General features: G+C 54.3%; 1 protein-coding gene across 1 annotated transcript in view; it reads left to right on the top strand.

Annotated features, from left to right (window-relative positions):
* Window positions 1-18258, top strand: part of URB1 (URB1 ribosome biogenesis homolog) — a gene marked incomplete at its 5' end in the record, with an annotated part of 53904 nt that overhangs the window by 23568 nt on the left and 12078 nt on the right. The window contains 16 exons of the mRNA XM_084231222.1: window positions 380-492; window positions 2549-2668; window positions 3888-4004; window positions 4354-4492; window positions 5208-5378; window positions 6247-6440; window positions 7517-7735; window positions 8375-8554; window positions 9774-10629; window positions 11624-11825; window positions 12426-12612; window positions 14268-14326; window positions 15502-15695; window positions 16521-16631; window positions 16795-16858; window positions 17884-18055. Coding sequence (XP_084087348.1) covers window positions 380-492; window positions 2549-2668; window positions 3888-4004; window positions 4354-4492; window positions 5208-5378; window positions 6247-6440; window positions 7517-7735; window positions 8375-8554; window positions 9774-10629; window positions 11624-11825; window positions 12426-12612; window positions 14268-14326; window positions 15502-15695; window positions 16521-16631; window positions 16795-16858; window positions 17884-18055 — 3098 coding nt within the window. The remainder of the gene's footprint in view (window positions 1-379; window positions 493-2548; window positions 2669-3887; window positions 4005-4353; window positions 4493-5207; window positions 5379-6246; window positions 6441-7516; window positions 7736-8374; window positions 8555-9773; window positions 10630-11623; window positions 11826-12425; window positions 12613-14267; window positions 14327-15501; window positions 15696-16520; window positions 16632-16794; window positions 16859-17883; window positions 18056-18258) is intronic.

The raw sequence follows: 18258 nt of genomic DNA, 5'->3' as shown, positions 1-18258 counted from the left end.
GAGCCACAGTCTACCCCGAGAGTCTTTGTGGTCTGGGAGTGAGGCCATCCAGGACGAGGTGACATTATGTAGGGGCCACACCTGGAGGGCATCCTGGTGGGGGTGGGGCTTCCAGCAGAGGGAAAGACTGCTTGGGTCAGGTAGAATCTGGGCTTTTGGTTGAAGGATCTGGCTAGACTTCAGGAGGCGGGGTCATGTCAGGTGAGGCATGTTGGGCAGTCGCCTTAGGTGGGCACAGAGCAGGGGAGATGGACCCCGCTTCCTTCCTTTTTATTTCCAAACAGGAAGTACCTAGCTCCTCCTCTGGCCAGGGGTGGCAGCTGGGTGGGCACCCACCTCCTCACCACTTCTCATCTGTTGTTCCCCTCTCCGCCTGCAGGCGTCACCTCCGAGCAGGGCCTTCGAGAGGAGGTGCCCCCCATTCTGCAGCACCACATGCTGCAGGTGGCGCTGGAACTGCCTGCCAGCAAGCTGTTATGGTTGAAGGCCCAGGTAGGAGCGGAGGCTCCCGACTGCTCTCTTTCACTGACCTGCTGGGTTTGTTGACCTTCTGACCTGGAACTTTCTAACTGGATCAGGACGCTGGCGAGCCTGGATCCTGAAGGGGGACATCAGTTCTCTGTTTCGAGAGGGTTGTTCAGAGCAGAGCTAGGCCATCTGTGAATCTCTTTGCTTTTGCAAATTAAGGTGCTTAATGTCTCTTTACTGAAACTACATTGCTGGGTTTTAGCATTTTTTGGGGGGGGGGCTTAGCATTTTTAATCTTGACCATTTTATGTTTTCCTTGTCATTTTTTTTTTTTAATTTTTTTAAGATTTATTTATTTATACAAGAGCTAGGGTACAGGCCAGAGGTGCGGGAGGGTGAGAGGATTCACCAGAGACAGAGTGGGGCACAGAACAGGCAGACAGATTGAAAGCACTGCTGCGGGGAACAGCGGGCAAGACAGAAGAGGTCTGCTGTGCCATGTGGGTGTCTCCCTGGCCGTCTGGGAATCAAACCAGCGCTGCAGAGGCTGCGGACAGCTTCACAGCGCTGCGCTCAACCCGCTACGCCACCAGGGAGGGCCTTTCCTTGTCATTTTCAAACCTTTTGCGGGGGGGGGGCACGGGGGGGGGACATTCCTTCTCTTGTCCTTATCCTGGAAGAACTCAAGACAGAGGTGGGAGTAACACTGAGCCAAAAAAGGGCTTGCGGCTGGTGGAGAGATCAGTAAGGCTGCGCGAGTTGTTTCCTTCTTGTCTGTGTCTTAATGTCTTTTAAGACTTCTGGGACAGTATAATATCGAGCCATAAAGGGGACTCAAAATGCAACCTGTGTATTTAAATATGGGGTACTGTTATCTCTTCTATCCAAAAAGGGAAAATGGCCAAGCAAAATTAGGCATCATGTTTTTAGTTGTCAGGTGGTTTTTCAGATGCCTTGGGTCTTATTTACTATCTTGTGGGAAACCAGTAGCCTGGGAAGTATGTGCTGTTTCCAGGAAGGCCAGAGATGGCAGTGGTGCTGCACTCTCTGTTTTTTCCCCCAACCTCGAGAGTTCTCAGTGGTGTGTGCCTGCTTGACACCAGGCCTGCTTTACCCGCCAACTCCTCGACGCCCTGGGAGAGGCAAAGCAGCTGGAGCACAGAGGTTAGGACAGTTCTGAGGGCCCAGCTGTCAGAGGAGGATCCACAATTAGACCCGGCAGTGCTGCCATAGTCCCTGTGAGGACACCACCACCCACCCCAGGGAGACGACCAGCTTGGGAACCTTTGGGTCTTCTCCCAGCTGAACAGGGCCAGTGAAACAAAGACCTCTTTCTTTGGAAGAACTGGTATTAAAATAATTTAAATTCAGTCCCCCACACCACCCCAGTCTGTTAGGCTTCATGAGCGCCAGCACTTCCCGTGTTCAGGATCATCCAGGGGCTGCAGGGGACGCCCCAGAGACATGGTTGGTGGAGTTTGGAATTGGGTTCTGTGTAAGACCTATACTCAAAGCCCACTGGCCTTGGTCAGAGGCTGTCTCTATAAGGTGGTGTTGGGTCAGTACCACAATGCTGAAATGCAGCACGAACGGCCTTCGGCGAGTCCTCCAGCCCTGGGCTTTGTTTTCCCACCAGCCGGCAGGCAGGGTAGCGACTGCACCCGGTCCCTGGGATTCATTCCCCACTTGTCCATCATGCAGTCTGTTACCTCCTCATGTCTACGTGTGAAAAACTGGGTAATAGTCATCCCTACCACCCAGGATTGGTGGGCAGGTTGATTTTATCTGCCCAGGATAAAAGGCATGAGTGTGAATAAAACCAAGGTGGTGCCAGCATACACAGAGGCCGCTGTGCTTCTGTTACTGTTCCTCTCTCTGCTGCTAGTACTACAGCTGCTGTTGGGGGTTTGGGGTGAGTTGCCTAACTCCTGAGGTTCCTCATGTATAAGATCTCAGCAGTCTTGCCAAGGTGTGGTCAGAACAGGGTGAGGCGAAGGCTGGCGGTATCCTGGGTGTGCTGCACCTTTGTCACAAGCCGCGGCCTCCTGACGTGTGTTGCATTCTATTGTTCAAACTCCAGGAAGGCCCAGATGCAGAGATTATTGGAGGAGAACGATCTGTGTTTTATTTACTGATGAAAATGTTTGTGACCAGCAGCCATTTGCAACTCAAGTTATCAACTAAACTCCTAATCACTAAGGTGAGCGCCCGCCTGCCAGCACGTGTTCGGGGCAGTGCTCCGCCCTGGCCCCCTGAGTGGGTGCTCAATCGGCCCTCGCCACATCTGGGCTGTCTTAGGACTGTTCAAAGTTTAACTCATGTCTTATATGTGGCTGCATTCCCGAGAGGCTGCGTGGTGACCTGGAAAATGGGTGGGCTTCAAAGTCCTTTCTAGGGTTGTTTTGGTTCTGCCCCTTTCTTGGGGTGTACTGGGCAACCGTCTTAACTTCTCTGACTGCCTTCCCCTTGGGGAGTGGGAGTAATGAAGGCAGAGGACTGTGGAGGAGATGAAACATGGGGAGCAGTATGGGCTGTTCCAGCACATAGTGGCTCCCAGTGCTGAGTTCAAGGAGGAGAATGAGGCATTTGGCATTTGTTTCTCTCCTCTGCCTTCTCGTACTTGACGCTAACCTTTCTGGGGCTGCAGCAGGCCCTGCTGGGGCAGCAGGAGATCTCGTCCTTATTTTGTTGTACGGCAAACACTGGGGGAGGGAGCACAGGAATCACAGTCCCCATGTTTAAGGTGTGGGTCACCTTACTGCCTTAACCTCACCTGAGCTGATTTAAGGACATGTACATCTAGGTCTTGGCCTCAGCAGGTTGCCATTTCCTCCTGGGGTCATAATCCGACAGCAGTAGGTAGGGGAGGCCCGTTGTGTTTGCCCCAGTGCTCTCTGTGGCAGGGTTCGTGCGGTGGCACTGCTTAAACCCTAGTCTTTTATCAGGCCATTGTGCGATGTCATTCATCACCCACAGCTCAAGTCCTACCTTACAGCAAAGTCAGCTCTCTTAGGAGTGGCGGGTGCTTCTTGCCAGGGCCACATTGAGGTGGTGTGACGTGAGGAAATGGAAAATTTCATGCAGGCTGAGGTTTTGTCAAGTAGCTGTCGGGGTCAGGTTGTGCACATTTTCCTACATCTCTGAAAATCCTGGTAGAAAATCAGACTCCAAAGTAGCAGCTGATTTGTTTCCCCTTTCATTGTTTGGGAGTTGGGGGCGAGGAGCCAGAAGCGGCAGGGCTGGGCTGGGCTGTGATGGCTTTGCTGGACAGCTCTGCCGTTGCCCTCAATGGTAGCAGCGCAGCTCAAGGGAAGAGCTTTTAGAGTAGAACTGTGGGTGAAACGTGAATCCCCTTTCCGCTCCTGGGGTCTGTCACGCTGGAGCACAATCCTGACTCCTCCCATGTCTGTGTCCGGCAGATCCTGCGGGACACGGGGGTGTTTGAGCACACCTGGAAGGAGCTGGAGCTGTGGCTGGAGCACCTGGACAGCAGCGCGGGCGAGGCCCAGGAGGCCGTGATCCAGTTCCTGGAGCACGTAAGCCCGTCCCCGCTGTGCGGGCGCAAGTGCGGGATGAGCCCCCGCTGTGGTGTGGTTTTGATGACCAGGGCCAAGGCGGCCACCTGGTCTCAGAGCCTGTGACGTGGGAGTGTGTGGCTGTGTGCTGTTTAGTTCTTTTTCAGGATTTTTGTGTGAAGGAATAGTGCTATATTAAAAACAGTGGTGCGTACTGCAAAGAGAATTTAAAATTCTACAACAAAGTTTCCAGCTTGGCAGAATGATGATTGTCCCCACTAGAGGCTGTTCACATCTGAGCACCTTCCCTCAGTGATTGGGGCGGGGCGTTTTTCCTGTTTCACGTGTGACTCGGCTCTCTGCTGCCCAGGTTTTACTGACATTGGTGGCAAATCCCTACCCGTACACGGACAAAGCCTCCGACTTTGTCCAGGAAGCCAGCGCGCTGCAGGCCCCCGTGGCGAGGCAGGACGCCGACGACGCCAGCATTCCCATCTCCCACATCGATGGTAGGCGCGCGGCCATGGCTCTGCCCGCAGCGTGGACAGGCACATGTGAGGTGGAGCCGGGGCTGCCCTGCGGCCTCAGGCAGAGGGCAGACGGCCTGTTTCCCTGGTCAGAGAGCGGTCTACTCTGGGCATGAGGATCAGTATCCTTTTTATTTAGCTCATGTGGAGGGAAGTAGGTGCAGCGCTTGTGCGGCGTACTTGGTGCCGGGTGCTGATCCAGGCTCTTCACAAATCTTCACCCATGTAACCTCATAAACAACCCGGGGGGTGTTTTTGTGGTTAAGACAGCTGAGGCACAGAAAGGTTAAGTAACTGCTCAGACTCACACAGCTCAGACCTAGCCAAGTCTAGATTTGAATCCAGATACTCTAGTCCATGCTGTAACCTCACACTCTTTTGCTGCTCAGATTTTGGGTTGTTCCCTGAATATCCAGGTCAAAGTTTCTGGGTTTCTCGTTGTTACTTGAGGAAACCTCAACCTGTTATCCCCTGAGCTGGATATTCTTCATTTTTGTCTGGCAAGGAACTCAAAATTTTATAAGCAATGTCCTCATTTATTTAGGATGAAGCTTTATATTAAGCCTTTTTCCAAGAGAAGTTAAATTTTGATTTCTCGCCTTGCAAATATCCTCTTACCTAGCCCTTCCATGGGGTGCGCAACAGTGGGGTTTTCGGGTGGTTTGTGCCGTGGCTTGATCTCCTCTCTCTGGCTCAGATGTTCTCGACATGGTGGATGTCCTGGTAGAGGGCAGTGAAGGCTTGGATGAGGAAGTCGGATTCTTACTGGATGAAGACACAGTCCTGCTCACGTTCCCGTTCAGTGCTGTGGTCCCCGCCGCCCTGGAAGCCAGGAATAAGCTGCTCCTTGGGACAGAAAATGAAGCAGGTGCCTGAGTGAAGGCAGGATGTTTAGGGCGCTTCAGGCCAGCTGGTCTGTGAGGGTGGGAGGTGGGGTTCCAGGAGCTCTGAAAACTGAAGGCAGCGAGGTGCAGCCCCACCATGGAGACAGCGACGGGGCCAGGCTGAGAGTGCGGGCACAGGAACCGCCGGCCAGGCTTCTGGGAGACTGGCCTTTGGAGGGACGGGTCTGATGCAGCGTGCCTACCGGGCTGCCCGGACAGCTGCAGTGCCTCCATGCTTTCTCCAGTTCTTACTCCTGATGTCTTCGTGTTCAGGTGTGAGTTCGTCACACCTGCTGGCGGTTGGGCCACTTAGACCGAAGGGCGCACTCACAGATCACATGGTGCCATACCGCAGGATCACCCAGACTCCGCTGTAGTAACAGACAAGCCCCCGCACATCACTAGCTTCATGAGTAAAGGGCTCTCTTGACCTTGGCATCATGCACTATAGTGCAGGGGCTCTCCTGGTCGCTGTCCCCATCTTGTCACTGTGGAGGAGAGAATGGCAGTCAAGCAGGGTGTTATGGGTGGCCTGGAAGGCACTGAAGCCAGAGCCTTGTGCTCTGTGAAAGTGGGTGTGGAAGTGGATAGGTGAACCCCAAGCAGGGCAGCTCCTGGCCAGCGTGTGCCTCACCTCTGCTGAGCCTGGATCTCCACTTCCAGGTCTCAGGACTTGAGGTCTGATTAATCAGTGGAGTGTGGTGCAACCTGCCTCCCCTTGGGTGTGTACCCCCCTGGAGAGTTGGCATGACTCTCTCTGGGTCCTGGAGGTGTGTGGGAGTTGTTGTCACTAAGGGATCACAGGGGTCAGACCCAGTGAGCTCTCCCCAGAGGTCTCTGGTTTCTTTGCAGGGAAAAGTGTCATGGTGTATCTGACTGCGGTGCTGACGGACCTTCTCCACAGCCAGCGAGACCCCCTGGCCCTGTGTCTTCTGCTTCAGGCTTATGATAAGCTGGAGACTACACTCCCAGCTTACTGCTGTCAGCTCTCCCGCTTCAACAGCTACTACCGCCTCTGGATCCCAGAGCCAGCCCGAGAGACCTTGGTGAGCGCCCCCTGCGGCGGGAGCCTGCAGGGTCAGCCAGCTGGTGAACTCAGCTATCTGGCAGAACCCTGTCAGCTGGAGTTTATTAACCCTCTCCTGTCCCCCCACCCCGCCCATGTGAGAAAGGAAGCTGAGTGGTCTCCACAGCTCAGCCGACGGGATGGAGACAAAGGACCCAGTGTTGCGGCAGAGTCACATTTCACCCTGTGCCTTTTGGCTTCTAGGCCTGGGATAGGTTGCCTTTGTTTTTTCCTTACTGAGTGGTCTCTGCTTACTTGTCCTGGATACCCATCCTGCAGACATTTTCATGCCCTAGATGTGGGTGGGGCAGGAGGAGAATGGAGTTCAGTTTTAGCTGCACTTGGAAATCAGGTGGCTCAGCACCCCGTCCTGTGACTGGTGGTGTGACTGGTGGGAGCGCACATGCTGCTGGCAGCTTGCTGCCTGCAGGGCCTCTGCTGCAGGTACCACTGCACCTCAGCATTGACTCCTCACAACAGCCAGAGAAGATGGTCTACTGCCCTCAAGTGTGTGGGGAAACTGAGGCGAGGACATGCTTAAAGATAAAAGCCCTGTGGGTAAATTGAGAGGGCACTTTAGGAATTTTGCAAGAAGGAACAACTTAATTTTGAGGCAGAACCATTCCAGAAGTTTGTGTTCATTTCATCCATTGTCATCCAAGCCTCCTAACAAGATAGTCAGGCCCAGGCTCCTGGGGGAGAAGGGCTCTGGGAGGCACACAGCTCACAGTCGGCTCCTTTATGGGTGCGGTTCCCCACTTCCCAGCGGTTAACCACCGCGGTTCCTGTCATCAAAGTGAGGTGATTCAGCACAGCCCCGGACTGTGGCACCGCTTCCCCTGTCATGTCAATGACTCCACGTTAACACGCTCTAGGAAAATGTGACTGATGATACCTGGATTTCATTTCCTTAGGTAAAATGCCGCGTGATCCACATTTTCAGTGTCAGTGTAGGACCATCAGCCCTTTGTCGCCCTGTGCCTGTTTTGCCAGACTGCGCTTTTTCATCAGTGGTGATTTATCTTTCTTCTCTTTGGGCCTTTGCTGACTCCCAAGCCGCTGCAGACGTCAGACAGTCTTGCCCCCCAGGATCTACCGACCTCTTCCTTCTCGGCCCTGCTGCAGGGGGCCTATGAGCGCGAGGGGGCACTCCTGGATGAGAGGGTCCAGGCACAGCTGCTGGACACCCTCCCGCTCCTTCCCATGCACCGGATCCCTCTCGCTGTGAGACACGTGCTGCTATACCTCCGGAGCTCTGTGGAGAACTTCCGCCAGGTCAGCTTGTCCCTCCTGCCACTTGGGCCTTCTCCGAGTCAGGTCCAAGTCAGGTGACAGCAAGTGAGGATGTTGTTGACCCATTCCACATGTGGGGTGGGTGGGGACCCGACATGTAGCACCACAGGGCAAGTGTGGGGGCTCCTGGCCTGTTCAGCACTCCTCCCTAGAGCAAGGGCAGGGAGTTGAGTGAGCACCAATTGCCGGCCTTCCTGGCAAACCCAGCGGCTCCCTCCACAGTTGCAGGTGGCCAGGGCAGCTGTGAGTGAGGATGGGCTTTTCCCACAGCTGGCTGGAACCGTCCACTCTGCCCCCTACCCCCGTTTCTTTCATAAGTTTTTAATTTAGTAGTTCTTATTCTTGAGCTTTCTGCCTCAGATGTGATTTCAGATTTTTAGTTAAGTTTTGAGGCAGGCCTTGCCCCTCACTTTGGTCAAGGCACATCTGTGTATTTCACCAAGATGTACATGGATATGTTTCCTATCAGGAAATGCCTTTGAGTTGGTGGCATTTTAAGAGGTGTGGCCCGTCCAGCTGTGTTACCATGTTTCTGGTGACATCACCCCTGCTAGTGACGGGGGTTGCAGCGACTGCCAGCCCTTCCCTGGCCTGAGGGGTGTGCGACTCTCGTCCTCACAGCTGGGCAGAAGTGCGGGACCAGCCCTGCTGCAGCTTCTCCTGGGCCTCCTCAGGCACCTGGTTGTACACTGTGAGCAACTGGATGCCCAGAACCAGCGGAAATGCCAGGCCGCCCAGGCCGAATCCGACCTCTTTTTGGATATGGAGTCTGTGGCCTCGCTGGAGTTGGCCAATGACAAGGTGCTTCCTCTTCTTCATGGTCTCCTCCTTTGAGCCTCTTCCCTCCACTGATGAGAATATTCTTGTAGGAAAGTGGGAAATGGAGAAAATAATAGAAGAACTAGAATTCCCCCATGACGGCTCACCCCAGAGCTGGGAAGGTTCCCCTGGGCTTTATCTGGACTCACTCTGCTCACTGCGCTCCCTGCCCACGCTTTCCCTATGCTGTGTGACATCGTGGGTATTTTTCTGCTGCACAGCTGTAGCCTGTGTTACATGGAGGCTGGGTGGTGGGCGAGGCCCCCATAGTCTGTTCTTTACAGCCTTAGCACAGCTCCCTTCTTTTGACCCCCAGCTGGGCCTTCTGGGGGGTGAGGACCAACATGTTGGCGCAGGACCTCTGTGAGCCCATCAGCTGGGCACAGGGTTTCTGATGCGCCATCGTGCTGTTCCGGGTGGAGCTGGCAATATGTGACTGGAAGGCACCGGGCTCCTCTGCCCTCCCATCAGGGAAGAAAGAGGATCCTCTCCCTGGGGCCTAGAGACGTCATGGGGCAGGGCCATGTTCAGTGAGGCTTAGCATGACTGAATCAGACTGATCTCAAATCAAAGATATCAGCTGCTTTCTGATCTGTGGTTTTAACTCAGTCTTGGGGTGAGAGTTAGGTTCCCAGGGGGTCCTGGACGCCCAGCTTTCTTCTAAAAGTAGAGACAGGATTATTTCTAGTCCTGGGTTGTGCACCCTCATCACAGGGAGTCCCCACCCCAGACCTGGATTTCTTCTCCACCTACTGCCTTGCTCACCTGTCAGTTGATGCCATATCCCTCAATCCCAGATTCATTTTGGAAGGGGACTGCTGAGGCGAAACCAGGGGATGATTGATCTGAGTCACATTTTGGGGTTTCTACTCAGTGGTTGTCAGTTCATTCAGGCTGAGTTCAGCAGATACCTGCCAGTGTCTGGGGTAGGGGGAGGGATGGAAGGCTGGGGCACTGACCAAATCAGGGTCTAGTCCTCACAGTCACACAGGGAGACTATGCCTTCTGGTCAGAGGACAGCTCTGACTGGTCTGGGATTGGTGCTGCAGGCGCCTCTGAGGGGCATTTCAGCTCAAACTTGAGGATGGAGTGATAGAGGCAGTCTGTTCTCCATCCCACGCACACTGGGAGTGTCAGCCTGTCTGCTCTGTCCTCACTGCCCTGGATGGTGGGTGAGGTCAGCCTTGTCCCTGTGTTTCAGACTCTGGAGGAGGTGCTAGTGGCCATCCTACGACATCCCACGCTAGAGGGCTGGTTCCTGGCTCTGGAGCAGCAGGCCCTTCCCGCACACACCCTCAGCCCTGTCCTCGTGAAGCTCCTGGCCGCCCATTTCAGTGCTGGTGTCCTGCAGCTGCTGATGGCCAGTGCCCCGATCCTCCGTAGCCTCGGCCAGCTGGGCCTGCTGGCCAAGTACTCGGAGGCCATCACCCAGAGTGTGTTGAAAGAGCTGCGAAACAAGAGGGCGGGCCCAGCCACTTCGCCATCAAAGACCCTACCACAGCTGGAGGCCCTGCAGGGGCTTCATTTGTATCTAGAGGGCACTCAGCTCCGCGAGGTCACTCTGACCCTGCTGAGACTACCCGAGGCCCATCTGCTGTCCCAGCGAAACACGAAGTCTCCCGAGAAGGAGAGGCACCTGAATGCCTTTGGGAAGACCCTGGTCCAGTTGTTGACCAGCAGCCCCCAGGACCAGCTGCAGAGCGGCGAGCTTCTCTGGGCCTCTGAGTATGTGAGAGGCCTGGGGGCTTTGCTCCCTGCTCTGGCTGTGGACGAGCTGGACACTGTGTTCCTCCACGCTCTGCAGAGAGAGCCCGTGCTGGCCCCCGTGGTCGGGGTCAGCTTGTTTGACTACTGTCTGGCCCGGCACACACCGGCGACCCTGGGCATTGCCACGCTGCTCCTCCAGCACAGCTGCTCCCACCTGCTGCGCTTCGAGCTGTGGTGTGGGCAGGCGGGCTCGGGGCGCTGCCTGCAGGAGAGCCTGGACAGCTTCCTCCCCCTGGTGCACATGTACCTCCAGCGCAGGACGCGGGGACACCTCACGCGGCCCGCAGCAGGTGCGGGAAGGGCTGGCCGGGGGAAGCGGGGAATTTGAAGTTAGAGGGGTGCAGGAGGTGGAACTGCGCGTCTCGTAAGCCCAGTAACTTCCTGTTCTGGGCTGCGGTTCCATTTCTACTCCAGCCTTTGGCCCCTCAATTCTGAAGATTGAGAAAGATGAGGACTCTCGCTCGACACACTTTCCTCAGTCTTTCAAGCTTACGACTGGAGGTGTAACCCCATCAACTCTGAGTTAGCCCCTGGAAAGCTGGGGGGAGGGGTCAGCAGGAGCTGGGGTTCTGTGGGGCCGAGGGAGGATCAGTGCCGTGGCTGGGTGTTGTTACGTTGACAAGAGTCTGCCGGAGTTAATCTGCTCGTCCCATTAGCTCGGCTTAGGGGCCTGTGGGTGAGTTGACACCAAGTCAAGGCAAGTTGGGCCCAGTTCTCTCTCCACCCATTTGGTCTCAGATCTGAAGTGCTATATGATCACCTCAAATTTAATTTAATCCCTTTTGTTGTGTGAATGGTTTTTACTCACTGCTTTGTTTTTGTGTTGCTTAACTTCACATCAGTGGTGATGGGTGTTTTTAGAAGTAGGAGCCCCTACAGAGGGTGCCTCCCAGCCAGTGCTTCTCACTGCACCTCTCCTTGCCTCCCTTGTCTGCACCCGGGCCTTTGCAGAGTGACTCCTGGGTGAGCTTAGAACTTTGGTGCTCACGGCCTTATGAATTTTGAGCTCAAGGTTACGCCCAGGGCTCATTGGGTCGAAGACTCCCTGGCAGAGGCTTGATGGATGCAGAGTGACTGTTGTCCTGCTGGTAAATATTTCACATCTGGCTCCTGGGAGAGACTGGCATTTGCCAATTTCTGTGGCGTTGGTACTGCCGTGGTCATTTTCAGCTACCAGTGTCACTGCACCCAGGTCAGGTTCCTGAGGCAGCCGTCTGTGCTCATGAGCTGGTCCACACTGGCTTCCTGCTTGGTGACCACCTCTCCTTTCTGTGCCTGCCCCAGTGTCCTCCGCTGTCATCCCTGTCTTGAGGAAGGCCCTGTGGAGGCGGCTGCAGACTGGTCTTCTCAGTGCCATCGGGACCCCAGAGTCCGGGCTGCATCAGGAGATCCTGGCCCAGCTGGTCCCATTTGCAAGAGCCAAGGACCTCGGTGTCCTCACGGACCACTTGCCCAACTTGCTTCAGACACCCAACGGTGTCGGGAGGTACGAAGGCTGAGGTCTCTTGGAGTCCATCCCACTTTCAGCTTCACTTGCCCCTGGAGCACTTACGAGCACATGGAACCTCACTGCAGTGCCGCTGCGCCGGTGCTGAGAAGCAGTTCCTGCCGGGACCCCAGTGGTCTTGGCCAGAGCACGTCTGTCTCATCAGGTGGAGGCTGATTCTGATTCCCTTAGACCAGGAGGTGGTTGGAGTTGTCTGACATTGTTGTCACCACATGAATGGGGTAGTTGCTTTGCCATCTAAAGAGTAGAGACCAGGGTCCTACAACGCATAGGATAGCTCCCCTGCAGGGAGGAGTAGCGTGCACAGCTGAGGGCGCCAGGATTACCAAGACTGTTTCCTGACCCCGACAGTCTGGACAGTCTTTACTGTACCTGCTGTGCTAAACGCGTTTACTGTGGCCGTGGAGACGCTAGTACATCTTCCATGTGAGCAGGGGCGGGGACGCCTGGGATTTCAGTGCGGGTAATGAAGGGAGCCAGACTTGGGCCGCTGTCCCAGGGGCTACTGTCAGGTTGGGTTAGACAAAGCCAGCAGCTGTAGAGTCCACTCCTAACTCTATGACTTGCCTTCCGCTGCAGCTGGATCGTGGCTGACTCTGTCTCCGCAGTTCTGGAGGGGTCAGCGGAAGAGCTGCGTGCCTGGAAAAAGATTCTGCTGGAGTCCTGTGTGAAGTGGCTGGTGGCTGCTTTCAGTGAGGGCCCGCAGGAGGCCGACAGCGCCAGGGAACATGAGAAGCAAGTGCTGCTGAGATTTAAAGAGCTGTTGGTAGGTCTCTTTCCTTAGAGACAGTGGTTTAGTTTTTAAGGTATAGAAAATCGAAGAACCAGGATTTCTAGACACATTCTAAGCAGGGGCTGTGAAGCGGCCTAGTGGTGAATGGGCTGAGTCTTAGAGGATAAGCAGCAGGTGGGGGCAGTTCCTGAAAGGAGGCGTCTTTTATCAGGTTTCATTTTCTTGTAATGTTTTTATCTGATGTTAAGAGCAGTAGCACTGCCTTCAGAATGTTAGGAAAACTTTCCCTGGGTATGGATTCCTAGGTTTTACATCATCTTTAAGCATTTAAAAAAGTTGTTATACTACCTGGTGGCATGTATTGGGGTCAGAGAATTCAACTCAGTTCTCACACTGCCTCCTGAGACAACTTCAGGCTGCACAGGTCCCTCACAGGCTCCCTCTTGGCCTCTGATCCACCAGCTATAGACTAGAGGTTCCCGCGGCCCTGCCTTAAATCTGAGTGACAGTGACTAGCCTTGGTCGGTCAGCCACTATGACTGGAACTTCCAGCCCTTTCTTCTTGCCGGTTGCCTGATAACTAGCCCCCCCCCCCAGGCTGTGGGGGGTGGGCCCAAGTCACCTCATTAGCATAAGTATCGCCAGATACTTATGTGGATAGTGTAACTATCCACACTTAGAAAATTCCAAGATTTGGGAGCTGTGAGCTAGGAACTGTGGATAATGACCAAATGTATACAAGAAATGCATCTTGAGCATCTGAATGACCAAATGTGTATATTTCCTACAAACCCCAATATTGTAGCTCTTCTGTCGTCATCTTTCTCTGTCTGCATTGAGGATTTTTCCCTTTGCATGGTTGAAGTAGTTGGATTGTGAGGGACCTTGATGTTGTTTCCTTCGAGTTTCTTGTGTTTGATGTTCATTGAGCTTGGCTCTGTGACTTGAGAGTTTTGATAAAATTTGGAAACAGCTATTTTTATCCATTACCTCCTTCCATTGGGTGCCCCTTTTAAAAAAACATTGCTATTTATGTGGAAGTAATTCTGAAGACAAATATGTGTTATTTCCTCAGCTTGTGGCATAAAACTGCATTAGGAGTGAATGTTTGTGTTTATCCTCTGAACCCAAATAAAAAGGAATCCTCAGGAGAATAACTTGGGTGAAAATCAATGTGTGGTAAATGTTCAATGTGATAGGTTGAGGTCAAGCAGGGCACTCGCTCACTTGTGTTAAGAGACTTTATAGCCTGTGTTATTAGGTTTGTGTTTGTTGTTCTAGATCTAGAAAGAGGGGAGTGTCCCTGAGTTCTGGAGAGAGCTGAGCTGTGAGGGGCTCACCTCCTCGCTGGGGTGGGGGCGGGGTGAGGCCTTTCTCCAGGTCAGTGACTGGGCCTGCCCTGGCGCAGCGACCTGAGCCTCGGCTGTGTGTGTGGCTGCCAGTCGGTGCTGTCTGGTGGACCTGGGACGTCAGGAAATGCCCTTGCTCATTGGGTGGTCGTAGGCGTGCTAATGAGGTGACAGACACGCTAGCAGAACAGCAAAACAATAAACGTCAAAGTAAGAAATGATTATATGCTTTTGTGGGTTGTTTATGTAACTGATTTCCGTATGGGTGTGGCTCATTTCCATATTCTATTTCGAGTTAACTGGGATGTTTGTGTATATTTCTTGTTACTCTGATCATAGAATTCACTTCATGAAGTTGATCCTGAGGATTGGCAGAAGTTTGTGAAGACTGGACTCAAGTAAGTCGGTTTTCTTTCAGGGTGTGCGTGCCGCTGGAGGTGTGGCTTGCTGTGTGTTGCATGGCAGGTGCGTGTGGGGAGCAGGATGCCCACTAGAGACAAGTGCGGCGTGTGCTGGGGAGGCTCATGGTCCCCGCTGACGCAGGCAGTGTGCTGCTGGCAGTGGTGAGAGAAGCAGCCTTTGGAAAGTAAAATGGTCTTTTAAACCCGGGCCTGAGCAGAGAGCCGCCACGAGCAGGCTCAGCTTCTGTGTGTCTGCAGTGGTTGTCTGCCCTCCCCGGAGAGTGTCCTGTGTTCATACTTTAGTCACGTTCACTCCATCCTGTAGGTTTAACGTTTTACACACATGTGTGGCTTTGTGTGTCACTTCTGCACTGAGATGTTTTTGAGAGGTGTTGACATGCGCAGATCTCATCTCTCGTTTTCACCTCTCTGGTGTCTGTCTGTGACCATGCACCGTTCGCGGCTGAGGACTCCCTCCTTCGCTCCCTCCCTCTGTCTGCACCTCCTTCCCTCCCTCCCATTTCTGTGATACATGTTATAGGTCACTTAGTGCCCCATGCCAGCTTTTCGCTTCAAGAGGACACTTGCCAGCTATCGATGTGGGCACAGCCAATCCGCTGGGATTTCGGCTTGCTCTCCAGCGTTTCTGAGCTAACCTGATGCGGTGTGAAAGTTCTTGCCCCTCACACCCTCACCTGCACTCGATAGGGTCAGACCAAGTCCCCGGAGCTTCAGTTCCCTGATTAGTCATCAGCTCAGTACAGAGAGAAACGCGATGCATGAGGCGAGAAGGGGGTGAGGGGGGGTCATGACTGATGGCAGCAGTGGTTACCACTGCGAAGTGGTGCCACTGCTTTGGTGCCTCTGTTTCTGGAGTGCCCACTCTGTGCTGAACGATCTTGATGTTGTTCAGTGTGGGTAAAGACACTCCCTTCCTCCAGCGGGCTCTGGGACTTCAGACATAAAGCGCTTCTGAACCCTTGAGTAGGGAGGCGCCCCTGGTGAGGTGGGCCGGCCATGGTGTCACCTTGCTCAGACTTGGCCCTGGTGCTGCCTCCGGGCCTTTCGTCTCTACTTTGTGATTTGTTTGCAGCTTCTCTTAATAAAGTGCCAAAGGAAAGGAATTTTTACTGTTTCTGAAGCTCTTCCCCCACTTTGACTCTTGCCTCTAGATTTCGGTATCAGGACCATGCGTTTTTGCAGGCCCTCCATGCTGCCATTCAGCTGCTCTATCTCCCGGAAAATTCCATGTGTTCAAAGCTGGTCCCACTGCCGATGGTCCACATGATGCTCACCCAGCATTCTCTGTTTTTGCCAACTCTGCTGACGTCCGAACAAGAGGAAAACCCAGACAGTCATGTAAAAGGTGACCTCTCACCCCCCCACTCCATTCAGCTGCAGATTCTGCTTCCTGATTTCCCCGGGCCAGCTATGCACGTAGCTCTGTGTGTTTTCAGAGCCAAGACAGTATCGCCAGTGAGGTGTTAGGGTGTTTGTGACTGTCAGGTCCCAGCATGGGAAATGCCCCTACGTCGGGTCAGACAGCACACACAGGTCTCTCTGCAGAGCCTCTGGTCACTCGCAGGCCCTGTTTAAGGTCTCATTGCTGGGGAATTAGGAACGCTGCAGGGGCATCCGGCCTGGGAGAGACTGTTCAGCTATGTCAGTGACCAGAAAGTTGGACTTGTTTCATGACAAAGGCCTTTAAACATTTGAGATCTTTCAAAGCCTAGGCTCCATGCGTGCCTGATTCAGGGAGAGTTCACGATTGGAAGTCACCAGGTGGGTGTGTGGTAACTGCTAAACTGAGGAGACCCAGGGCCTGGTGACTGGTCTGGGCTGTGGAAAGTCAAGAGGGCACAACCCTCCTCGTGCGGGAGGGGAATCTTTGAGATGTTGGCAGCATAGTAATGGGGGCAAGTGCAGAGGTTTTCAGACTGTCAGTGGCTTCCCTGGGAGGGAGAGAGGGAACAGACTGAGAGTCAGCTTTGTCACAGGCACAAGAAGAGGCCATTGTGACCTGTTTATTGAAATAAAGGGAAACGTGGGAAGGGAGCAGGCAGCATCCAGAGGCCAGCATCCTTCAGAGGATGTTTCCCGCTCTAGGTGTGCCCCGAGTGCCCCCGCCTCTCCGCTCCTCCTGGTGTGCACACCCCTGCTCTCTGTGTGATTCAGTGCTATTTTCTTCTAGAAGCACTGGTGGACCTGATGTTGGTGGTGGTAAGGATGTGCCCCTCAGTCTGTGAGAGCAGCCACTTCGCGGTGCTCCTTGGGGCCTATGGCGCCTCCCTCAGCATCCTGGGTGAGGGTCTGAGGACCAGCAGTGTGACTCGCCAGTGTGTGGGGACTGGGTTGTGTGAGCGAGAGTGTGAGGGCTGGGCACTGGGGCCAGTGGGGGTGTGTGGGGACTGGGAGGAGTAAGTGAGGGGTCCAGCTTTTTAAACGGACCCTTGGTTGACTTCTAGACCAGAAGATTTTGCTTCTTCTCCGGGCATATGAACAGAACCGCCTCAGCCTCATCAACTTCAGGTGAGCAGCGGGGTTTGAGGGTGCCCTGCAGGCTGTATGGGGCGTCAGTCCTCAGGGGGCTGCATAGCTGAGCCACCCTCCCATGGGTGCCTGTCTATCATGGACCTGCTCCCAAACTCATTCCCCACTGGGGTGTCGGTCTAGTTGATTTGTCTGGAAACCTTTCTCTTTGTGCTTTACTTTTGACAGGAGGGACTTGTGCTCTGGGGCTTTGGTGGGGAGAGGGAGGCTGCTGGCTGTGTTGTCCTACTTCTGTGGCTGTATCTGCATTTGTCTCTTTCCTCTCTGCTGCCTGTCTGCCTGCCCTGGACACGAGGGGCTGCTTGCCAGCCTCCAAGACCAGCTCACCCTGCCCCGAAGGGCCTGTGACCCGGCTCACATAGCCCTGCAAGGGCCAAGTTCTGAGGATCCCTGACCAATGGCTGTTTGTAGAAAGCATCTCAGATTCCCTTTGCTGCCCTAGTTTCTTTTCTCCTTGCCAGACCAGCACCTTGACAGCTGCCCCATACACACATGAGGAAGTGCTCTGTGTGCTAAGATGAGGGAGCCAGGCTGGCCAATGCGGGAGAAGGGAATATATCCCACTGTAGATCAGTTTGGAAGGTGAAAGTTCATCTAGAAGCCATTCTCTCTTCACTCCCCCCCAAAAAAAAAACCCAACAAAGAAAAACATTCTCACAAGTGCCCAAGTTTTGAATAAATACTCTCTTCCTTCTCCCATGCACGGACCTCACACTCTCGTTCTCTGCGCCAGGTGTGCCCTTTCTGGATGGAGCAGGGCCTATGAATGTCAGGGAGCAGGGCAAGTGGTCACTGTCTTCTCTCACAGCGGGGAAGGTGCTGCCTGTCCCCCGGAGCTGGCAGGAAGGCGCTTGAGCTATGGCAGGGGCAGATGAGGTGGCTCTCAGCAGGCTCAGAACAGCTCTGCCCTGCGACTGCTCTGAGGGGCTGCCTGGGTGGCCGTCATTAATTGCTCTGTTTCAGGCAGTCCTTGTGACCCGTTTGCCCTCCCTGTCTGGCTCTAGGGTGCTGCTGTGGGGCCCGGCGGCTGTGGAGCATCACAAGACGTGCAAGAGCCTGGGCAAGTCGCTGTGGCAGGAGCCGAGCGCCGGGGACATCCTCCGCTTGCTGGATCAGGACCGGATGATGAAGACCATCCTCCATTTCCCCCAGCACCGCAGGCTGCTGCCCCCTGAGGTGCGGGGCCTAAGCACAGCCATCACAGAGCCACCCCGAGGCTTGGGTGGGCGCTGTTCTGCCCACCCCTTAGGGGCGACCTTTGCACCCTTGACATTGGTCCCTATAAAGTACAAGTGCTGTGTTCCCTCTTACTAAGTGAAATCTTGACCATAGACTGGACCCCAGCTGCAGCAGTGACCAGCACTGCCATGCTTGTTTCA

This window comes from Talpa europaea (genome assembly GCF_964194135.1).
Source record: "Talpa europaea genome assembly, chromosome: 4".
Lineage (NCBI taxonomy): Eukaryota > Metazoa > Chordata > Mammalia > Eulipotyphla > Talpidae > Talpa > Talpa europaea.
This window is presented reverse-complemented; position numbering and strand designations above follow the sequence as displayed.